The following is an 11,078-nucleotide window of genomic DNA, read 5'->3' as shown; positions in this document are numbered from 1 at the left end:
GCTAATTAATACGAGTGGGTTCTCTTGTTTATTTGGTCCATGGTGATGAAAAAATTCCCATGTTCAGCATGGTATTGAAAGAGAGGAGGAGGACCATCAAGTCACTTGCTCACTCAACTGCTTCCAACTTTAACTTTGAGGAAGCTTTTAGCTTGGCAAGATGGTGTCTCTCCTAATCTAAGGCTCTTGCCCATCAGTTCTTTGGTGTGCATCTACAAAATGGAAAGCAGATTCAAGTGAAGGGTCAACAAGATGACATGTGGGTCCAGCATTGGCCTGTGCCAATTTGATACATCATTTAATGTCCAACTGGTTTCAACGTTTTATTTGTCCCTTCACTAACGAAAGCTACGGTTCATGTACTGGAAAATGCAAGCACACATGCTATCAGTCTGACAAAGGTACGCTTTCAGATTTCTTTGAAGCTATTCATATTTGTTCATATCAGGAAATTGCAATAACGCTAGGCCAATTGCTAATAGACTAATGTAGACTCCCAATAGTTTACTTATTTTGAGATTCATGGGTAGTGGGAAAGCAACTAGTTCGATCCTAATTTTGACACTTACCCAAGATTTTGACCAATTAAATTGAGCTAAATCAGGTTTATCCATCCTAGTTTTTATCATTATCGAACTGGCTGAGAATATACCCTAAAAAATACTGAGGAAACATGTAGTAAAATGAAATTGTCATGCAACAGACAAACATTAACTCAAGACTGAACCACATAATTGAGCAATTTTTGTCGGCATGGCTACCCATACATAGTTGGACCTATATTATGATCACATGCTATCATGTAACCTAGGACTGCATCTACATACCTTTATGAACCTATACTCGATGATGTATGACATGGAGTAGACATTCTTAACTCATGGTATTAACTTTGTGAATCGTAACATATTTGAAACTTTTTACCAGTGAAGAATTTTTAGTTAGTTATAATATTGTCCATGTAAATCGTAGCCTATTTCAAACTTTTTACTGGAGAAGAATTTCATTTCAATCATAATTCTTGTACGAAATAGACTGACCTAGTATAGTGAATTTTGATCTCATCTTCATTTTCAGCATCTAATTTGAGCGTTGGACTTCGTTCAATGAACTCTATATTAGTGCTGATTTAAACATTGGAATGTTTATCTTCCATTTTTTACATGATTGAATCTTAAAACATTCACACTAAAGGTTATGAGGAATTGAATCATTTAATATCTTTTCAATACTCCCTTTTTCGCGTGTTTGACTTAGATATTAATTTGATTTTAAAGTTTCAAACGTATAAACTATTGTTATGAAAGACTCCCCTAAGGGAGATTCATGACATTGCAATTAAGTTAAACCTTGAAATGGACAGTGATTTTGTGTGGTTAAAGCAAGCTCTACTTTCATCTTCCTCTATGATTGATAAAGGCATTCCATTCTGGCCTTTTGTTCTCTTACATTCATATTCTATAGTGAAAATTGAGGATGCTTTTTTCTTTTGTTTGTCAAAAATGTTCTGATAGGTGATGTCCATTTCTTTGGATTCTGCTGTGAGGGAGGGACCAACCCCTCTCTGGTCCCTTAACTATCACTTGCTGTCTTTGACTCCTCCATCATCACTTCATATGCAACTTTTTTCTCCCTTAGATTTCAAAGCTTTTAGGGCAAATAGTTCCAATTACACTTTCAAGCTTTCAAAAGTAACAATATGGTGTATAAACTTATAAAAGTGTTAAAATTTGAATCTCAAACTTACAATAATTCTAAAAATTAGAACCACAAATAATAAAAATTGAATTCACAAACTTATATAATCAAATATAATTTATACAATTATGTAAGTTTGATGGTCCTATTTAAAATTTTGAATAAGTTTGAAGGTGTCTACAATTGTAATTACCAACTATACTTATCAAACACAAGTTCAACTGATTTATAATATCTACCCAGAACTCTAAAGATCTTTTGGTCGTTGACGTTTTCACAGGTCAATTGAGCTACAACGTTAAATTCATAGATTAAATTGTTGTAATTAAATCAAATTTACATTTAGAACAAAAAAAAAAAAAAAAAGAACCCAGCATGGAAATGGTGTAAAAAAAAAAAGGTTCCATCTCCCTTCTATATTTTCAACCTCTCAATCATTGAAATTGATAAAAAGAAAAAAAATTACATGTAAAATCAAAATTATATGCAGTGTCTTCACTCCAAGTTTTCTTATCTTTTTAAAAGAGCGAAAACAAAATTCAAGTCAAAGACATTTAAAAAACAAAAGAAAGAAAGAAAAAGAAAAAAAAAAAAAAAGAATAGCCTTATAATCAGGAAATTATTTAAATTGAATTATTTGCACTACTATGATGATCTCTTATCTAATAATTACTTATCAAACACAAGTCCAAGTGATTGATTTTATTAAGATGGTGAGCTGATTCTTTCATGGATTCTTTTAAAACATGATAGGCATATACTTTCCTTTCAACCAACACCTAGCTTTCCTCTCTTAATTACAACACTTGATATCATTATATATGTTTGTTCAATATTAATTATCATTTCATTTTCAACAACTTTATAAATTATTTATTGGTGCTCTAACAACGTAGCACACAACATCTGAACTACTTTTTGCTATATACATTTAAAAAGGACAAATATGTTATTTTCAACGATTTTTTCAATGTTAATTAATATATTATATGCATCCATTCCATTTCTTCGATAGTTATATAATTTGTTTTTGTTTTGGGTTAGAAATTAATAATGCCAATAATAAAAGAGATATCGTTATGCGATCAATTCAATGTATTTATGTCTACTTGATTCTTATTTTTGCATTTTTATTTTTTTACCAATAAATACAATTACGAACAATTTTTGAATATTTTTTCCTTTATAGAAAAAAAATTAATAACAATAAATTTAGATTAATTTTCCCAAAAAATTATCACATTGTATTATTTTTCACCATAAGCTTCCATTTTCATCAAATTAGGCTAATATTCAATTCCGGTATGCTCATCCATTAGTTTTAAGAGAAAGTAATGTTCTTCAATTCCATTATTAATCATATTTTGCATAATTTAAATTGATTAACAAAAAGTTAGTCGTTGAAACAACTTTTTCAAAACTTAAAAATCTTATGAAAACATTAACTCCAACATCATTTTTTTTTTTGCATGTAGTCATATCAACGAGATACATATGCATGTTCGATAGTTTGTAAAAAACATAGAAGAATACATTTTCTCACTAATAAAAAAAACTTCACTTGGAACACTTAAATAGAATTAAAATCTTATAGTAAATAAAAAGAATGGTACAATATTTTTTATTAAGTTAAAAAAACAATTTTTTTTTTAAAAAAAAGCAAAATTTTATGGTCCTTTCTTTTATTATTTTCCAAAAAAGGAAAAATAGAATATTTACACGCGTATTAATCTAGCTTACAAGTTAAAAAAAGGGGGAGAAAATCTTTCTCTACACGCGTGTAATTTATTTTGATTTAGGCAACGATCATGCCGACACGTGGCTTGTTTTAAACCGATAGCAGAACTCGGATCATAGGTGCATCCACACCTGATTGCGCGTATTTTAATTATAATAAAAGAAAAAAATAAATATTGTAAATGGAAAATTAATTAAATTAAAATAAAAAAGGTTATTATTATTTTTTATATATATTATTTTTGGGGCGATAATTAATTATTAAAATAAAAAAGAGAAAAACAATATCACCTCACCTCGTCTTTGTCTTCCCCTTCCCCTTCCCCTTCTCCTTCCCCCAATCATCCAACTTTTGTTTCTCATCCATTTTCCTTCATTTTCTCGCTTCCTTTTCTTCACTCCGTCAAAATCCACCAAATATTCTCCTCTAATTCCCCCAACAAACTTCATCTTTCTCCAAAAACTCAGATCCGAAGATCTCAATCTCAGTATATTTTCTTAACCTTCTTTTCTCTTTTTTTCTTTTTCTTTTTCTTTTTTCCCATCACATTCCCCTTATAATATTTTCCCATTTCCAACCTCATTCTTGTTCTTATCATTTTCCTCTCCACATGTAATTGCATTTCATTTATCTACCTTTTTTTTCATTCGTTTTCATACCTTTCCCAGATTTTAAACTTCCATTTCTATGTACAGGGAATGTGTGTTCTCACCTTTTTATTACGGATGGTGTTCGTCGTTTGTTCTGCGTGATTTCTCGTTTTAATGGAATTTCCGATCATTTCCATCATCTGCCTGGAAGGTGTGGATCAGAGATTCAGAGGCAGTGTTTGATGATTTGAATTAAGAATCGACGCTGTACTTGGATTGGGAAAGGAATTGTCTGAAGAGGAAGCATTTTTGTGGCATTTTTTTTGTATGGTGGACTAAATTTTGAGTTGATTGATATATCAAGGGAGAGCTTGGTGGATTAGTTAATTAGGTCATGGAGCATATTATAGGTGGGAAGTTTAAGCTTGGAAGGAAGATCGGTAGCGGATCATTTGGGGAACTTTATTTGGGTATGCAGCTCATGTGGTTTTTTTTTTCTGTTTCTTTTTTAATTATTCGTTTGGTTTCGTAATCCACGTGCTTTTATGAAGAACATGGCGGACATTGATGGTGTCTTTGTTTTGGTTTTGTCAGGTACAAATGTACAGACAGGAGAGGAAGTGGCTGTGAAGCTGGTATGTTGATCATTCAATTGTGTTTCCATTTCTATTCACTGGGGAATTTGGAGATTTTGTTTTTCTCCTTTGTGCTGATGTCGCGATCTAAACAACGATTTAATTGAAATTTTTCCTTTAACGACGATCGTTCTCTAACATCTCGAATCTTGATTTTGATTTTTGGCTTAAAAACTTTTGTTCTGAACGCCAAGTTGGGCAATATGGCCGGAAACTTTAGCAATCACATTAGCATATCGAGTGTTGAGGTCTCCAGAATTTAAGAGAAGGATGAAAGGCATTTTTTTGGCTGCTTATTCAATTTCTTCTGTATTTGACGTTTCTATTTAGATGCTTTAGATATATAGGTGTATGTATGTATGTTTGTATGTATATTTGTCTTACCTTTCATTGCCAGGAGCGGATAAGAGGGAAAAAGAAGACTTTAAAAACCAGCATTCTCTCTGAATTCTTATGCTTTATATTTAATTTGGTCCGATACTTAAGTCGTTCATTGTCATACAGGATAACTGTATCCACCATTTGATTAACGTTCTACATTGATAAAGGTTTAGATTTTGGCGATTCATTTATGACATTCTGGTTTCCTCAGGAATCTGCAAAGACCAAGCACCCACAGCTTCACTATGAGTCAAAACTATACATGCTTCTTCAAGGAGGAAGTAGGTTTTATTTACAGTTCATTTATGCCAAGTGATGTTAATAGTACTTTCTTAGAATTATATCTAGGGGATGTAGGCGCTTTTCCTAATATACATTGTATGTATATATATGTGCAGCCGGTATCCCCCATCTCAAATGGTTTGGAGTTGAAGGTGATTACAATGTCATGGTTATTGATCTCCTTGGGCCAAGCCTAGAAGATTTGTTCAACTACTGCAATCGGAAACTGTCCTTGAAGTCAGTTTTGATGCTGGCAGATCAGTTGGTTAGTTTCCCAATCCTCGAGTAGTATCCTACTGATTATTTTACGCTGTGCTTATTTGTTTTCTCTCTCCCCTGTAGATAAACAGAGTTGAATATATGCATTCACGGGGTTTCCTTCATCGTGACATAAAGCCGGACAATTTTCTAATGGGTTTGGGGCGAAAGGCTAATCAGGTATAATGCATTGAACAGCATTTTGAACTTTATAATACGTCTCTAGAGTTCTTTTCTTTAGTGTTCCAAACATTGAAGCTAAGCATTTCCAAGGGAATGGTCCACTCTGCCAAGACTTGTGACAATTGGTGGGAATCTAAATATTTAATAATGTTGGTGATGTCAATTAAAATATCTTTTCTTAATATGACTTTACCATTTTTCGGCACGTAAGTTTACTTTCATGTTGGTGGAAGTTGCTAGTTCTGGATCCCACCATGGGTTCATTTATGTTGGTGTTCGATGCTAGTTCTGGATCCTACCTGAAGTTAGTAGTTTCTGCTTCAACGTCATAATGCACAGGGAATTTCATTGCTATTATTCATATAGGCATGAAAGAAAATGGTCTCAATTTAAGTTCTTGCATACTAGAATGTCTTTCTAGTTCTCATGAAAGACTTCATACATTTCTGAACTTATTTTTCTAAGTTACAGCGAAGAATGTGTTGCATGAGTTTTATGTGGGAAGGGGATTGCTGATTGGAATGTTAATTCCTTTAGTTCATACCTTATTAAATGAAACCACTATGCTTCCGTGAATAGGTGTACATCATTGACTATGGTCTTGCGAAGAAGTATAGAGATCTTCAGACACACAAGCATATACCATACAGGTAACTTATCAACTATTTCCTATCTTTACACTCCTAGCTACTGTATTGAGCCGTGATGCTTCAGTTTTCAGTCAATAAACGTGCATAGCTAAGAACAGGTAGAGTCGGTGGGGATATATCTCAAATTGTTTATCAGTTCGCAGTTGTCATATAACCTTATTCTATCTTCCAAACAATTAAACTGCTGGTCATTTAACCTTATTCTGTCTTTCAGACAATTAAACTGCTCCATGCTAACGACTCTTTATCATAGAATGCAATAATGAATATAGTGATAAATGGAGTAGATCGTTCAAGCAAGTGTTTCATGAGTTGGGAATCCATTTCCTTTTGTTTATTTCTTAGAACATTTTTCACTTGGATCTGAGTGATTCTCTTGTGATATAACTTTGCATCTATGGTATATCTTTTCCTCATGTATTGTGGTGAAGTTTTGAGCTGATCTTCATGCTTATTTTGCTAAATTAACCTTGATGAGTTCTCTCACTCTCTCTGTAACAGAGAAAATAAGAATCTCACGGGAACTGCTCGCTATGCAAGTGTCAATACTCATCTTGGAGTTGGTGAGTAAAATGTTTGTCATTCGACTATTCTTTTTCCTTTTATTTATTTATTACCTTTTTTTACTGTCGTCAGATTCCTTATATATAAAACTTTGATTTGACTGCAGAGCAAAGCAGGAGGGACGATTTAGAGTCACTGGGCTATGTGCTGATGTATTTTCTTAGGGGAAGGTTGCATATATTACCTAATTCTTGGTTTTGCTACCGTTATCTCTTTGACACTTCAGATTTTGACCTGAGTTCATCAATATTTTTCATAGCCTTCCTTGGCAAGGACTGAAGGCAGGGACTAAAAAGCAAAAATATGATAAGATCAGTGAAAAGAAGATGCTTACTCCAGTAGAGGTACTATTACTAGCTCCCTGTAGCACACTAACGTTTACATTTATAAAAATATAAATGTGGCAAAGTCACAAACGGTGAATACAGATGAAGGATTATACTAACCAGTGTGAGCCATATGCCAGTTTGTTCCTTGCCAACTTTTATTGGATCTGTTTGAAGTTTTTTATGGACCCATTTGACATGGTAGCATGTTTATAGGTCCTCTGCAAGTCATATCCATCAGAATTTACATCCTACTTTCACTATTGTCGGTCACTGAGGTTTGAAGATAAACCTGATTATTCATATCTGAAGAGATTATTCCGAGACCTTTTCATCCGTGAAGGTTTGTTAAAATAGTTGATTTTCTTGTCCTTGTATTAATAAATTCTTGATACGCACAGGGTACATATTGAAATCCTTTTACTGCTGCATCTAGGGGTTTAATTAACGGCATCACACTGGTCACTGTTGCAGGATATCAATTTGACTATGTATTTGACTGGACTATACTCAAATATCCACAGATTGGCTCCAGTTCAAAACCACGAGTCTGTATTTTAATTGCTTGGATGCTTATATTTATAGTTGACCGCTGATGGAAAATAAAAGTGTATTCCTTCTAATATGCTTTTTGATTGTTGCTTCTCTACAGCCTAGTGGAAAACCAGGTCACGCCCCAGGACCATCCGCTGAAAGAGGGGAAAAGCATCCAGGTCCGTTCCTTTACTCAGGAAGGATAGGGTAATCTATAAATTGCTGAATTGGCTGTATATTACCTCCTATAGCTAATCTATGCTTTGGAGAGACGGTTTCTTATGTCAAACTTCATTTTTCCTCGGATCAGTTAGAATATGTTTTTGATTATTAATGATCTACATGCATACAAGGGATGTGGCTTTGGTTGTGCAGTAGGATGGGGGAAAAGAGAGCGAGAGAGAATTCAGCGTTATTTTTGGTTATCCTTGATTGGAGAGCCTTTTTGTATTAGTTCTTTTGGGTGGGGGTGATCTCTACTCCCGACCTTTAGGCTGTTTCCTTCCATTCTTTTTTTTATGAAATTGAATCTTATTGGATAAGAAAATGTCAACAGTAAACATCATTAATTACATATAAATATAACATAAGTACCACAAGAACTAAAATCAAATAATGAAAATACTTGGTTAAGAGACGAGAACAGCAAGACAGCACAACAGACTAACAAGGAAACACAAAAGGCAGCAAAAGAGAGGCTAATTGGTGTAGTCCATTGCTGCCAGATACTGCTGACATCATTTTGGGAACGATTCTTTTTCTTTCAACTGCTATGATATATATATATATACTTGTTTTATTGGAAGAAACATTTTGGAACCCTGGGGTCTGAGAGCTCTCTCCTCATGTTATAGAAGATTTCTAGAGAATTTATTCTACAAAGTTGAACTGATGAAATAGTAGCCTCAACAAATTGATATGTTATTTCCTATGTCATCTAGTGGGACAAGATATCCGAGATAGATACTCTGGTGGAGCAGAGGCATTCGGAAGAAGGAACGCCAGTGGGCATTTGCATGGTGATCATTCCAGACACAGATCTGATGATGTACCATCTTCCAAGGATGTGGTACTGCTCCAAGCAATAATCTTCAACTTTCATAATCTCAACAAACTTGAGTTTTGCTTACTACTTTTAATAACTTGGGTTCCTATACAACTCTGCTGCTTCCTTTTATTTTACTTGGAAATGACATGTTTTCTCTCCCACTCCCCTTTACAGCAACCTGATTCAGAAAGGGGCCGCAGTAGTTATAGGAATGGAAGCATTTCAAAGAGGCCTGTTCTATCAAGCAGTCGACCAAGCTCCTCTGGGGAGCCAAGTGAAATCCGATCAAGTCGTCTGGTGTCAGCCAGTAGTCGTCTATCTGCAGGCCAAAGGGTTCAACCTGGTTTTGAGTCCAAAACGACAACTTTTACCCGTTCTTCAACTACAAAAGGTGGTCGTGATGATACACTCCGGAGCTTTGAGCTGTTGTCTATTGGAACTGGCAAGAGGAAATGAAAAAAAGGATACAGATCAATGTGGGTAAGTAGTGACTGTGTGAATGGTCAACAAAACACCCTATGTATCTTCTGTAAAATGCCCCAGCTCTATGGTATTTTATATCAATTGAACATGTATATGTGTATCTCGATCATTAGTTGGCTCAGTTCGTCCACACTATAAAATTTAATGAAATCTCCAAAAAACATTGGTTGGAAGCGAAAGCGAAACCTCCATGGATTTTCTTGGTTACAATGGTGCTTCTTTCGTTCTAGGAATTTGTTAATACATTTGAGACAGTTGTAATATACCTTCCAGGTAAAATCTTTCAGGTGAAGGGACCCTGCTGAAACTCAAACATGCTTTTTTCTGTCCTCTATTCATTTATTTTTACCATTCCTTTTGTATCTTTATGCAGTATGCAAATTTAATGTTACTTTTCAGGAAGAGAATACTTATGTTTGCCTGTTCAAATTGTTTCAGTTCCCAAATATCGATTTTGGTGGTTCTTTTTTATTTTTATTTCTCTGGCTGAGGAATGTTAGGAATTTTACTTCACCTGCCTCGTGCATATGTTGCCATAATCCAATATTAAAAAAGGACGGGAAAATTGAAGAAAGGGAAGATATCCTTGTATGATTGTTCTATGAAGTGAGATTTAGTTGGTGATATATACAACAAACCTCATCCTACCATTCATATATATTTATATATTTAAACTTACAAGTGCTTATACAGGGGCGGAGATTCGGAGTTTTGAACTTTTTTTTTTTTTAGTTTAGAGAATATGTGATGACTGGTTGACTAATCAGTTTCACACACCATTAAATTTTATAATGCACTTGTGACATTATTTATTTGATAGACAGCCAAATGAACGAGGTGGAGGAATTGCGACCAACGTTTCACATCAACTACATGAAGGAAGAGTTGTTAGTATAGGAGTTAAAACAACCTCTTATATGGGTTGAGACATTTTGGGTGAAAAACAAAATATAATTAGAGAGTTTATGTTATATTTAAAGTAAAACAAACGTTATATCATTAGCATCAAGTGCATGAATAAAACTGAGTGCTATCAAATAAAATCATGATCGTGCAAACATACACACAAACAAGTAATAAGTCTAAACATATTCATATGAGAAAGGGGATAAATCTTTATACAGTAAGCTTAAAGTAACATATAACCGTAAAATAGAATTTTGATAATCTTAACTGAGTTTATGGTTGTTAACGATACAATAAAAGACCGATCAACGATAACTACAATCTCACGATCCAATTATTGGTTGTGTTCTATTAGATAAACAGTACTCTAAAGTAGGGGTTGACTTGAATAAAGGTGTACATATGAATAGCTATTTAATTGGGGATTTAGAGATCTTTTGGAACACAATATAATCAATAGGTTTGCTATGTTTCTTAACGAAGGGTTTCTCATATTTTGGGAATAGCATACACCATTGTTTGTTTATTAGCTCCTATAGAGTTATTTTTTATGGTATCAACACTATAAATTCTTATTAGCTCCTTTGTACTCTTTTTAACATAATGATGTTCTTTTGGTTGTTGGTGGCCCATAGAGAAATAATTGTTTAGCCTTTATGGGTCCTTTCTCAAGAGATATTGGTTGTATTTTTCTTTTCATATTGTTTTGTAGATCTTTCTTATAGTTTTCACAGAACTATATAAACTTCCTTAAAATAGAATCATTATAGTACAACATAGATCTATTCATTCTATTTGTTTA

General features: G+C 33.8%; 1 protein-coding gene across 2 annotated transcripts; it reads left to right on the top strand.

Annotated features, from left to right (window-relative positions):
• Positions 1–3,698: 3,698 nt before the first annotated feature.
• LOC103483583 (casein kinase 1-like protein 10) lies at positions 3,699–9,683 on the top strand. 2 transcript variants are annotated; one of them, XM_008440282.3, is made up of 15 exons: positions 3,699–3,923; positions 4,132–4,496; positions 4,621–4,661; positions 5,254–5,323; positions 5,441–5,589; positions 5,667–5,762; positions 6,345–6,415; positions 6,917–6,978; positions 7,086–7,149; positions 7,239–7,323; positions 7,522–7,648; positions 7,780–7,853; positions 7,958–8,018; positions 8,781–8,908; positions 9,062–9,683. In XM_008440282.3, exons 2-15 carry the CDS (start codon positions 4,421–4,423, stop codon positions 9,341–9,343), a joined length of 1,386 nt encoding a protein of 461 aa, XP_008438504.1. In that variant the 5' UTR covers positions 3,699–3,923; positions 4,132–4,420; the 3' UTR covers positions 9,344–9,683. The 2 variants fall into 2 exon arrangements, with proteins under 2 accessions (XP_008438504.1, XP_008438505.1); XM_008440283.3 differs by having other exon boundaries at positions 3,720–4,048.
• Positions 9,684–11,078: the final 1,395 nt, after the last annotated feature.

This window comes from Cucumis melo, chromosome 6 (genome assembly GCF_025177605.1).
Source record: "Cucumis melo cultivar AY chromosome 6, USDA_Cmelo_AY_1.0, whole genome shotgun sequence".
Lineage (NCBI taxonomy): Eukaryota > Viridiplantae > Streptophyta > Magnoliopsida > Cucurbitales > Cucurbitaceae > Cucumis > Cucumis melo.
This window is presented reverse-complemented; position numbering and strand designations above follow the sequence as displayed.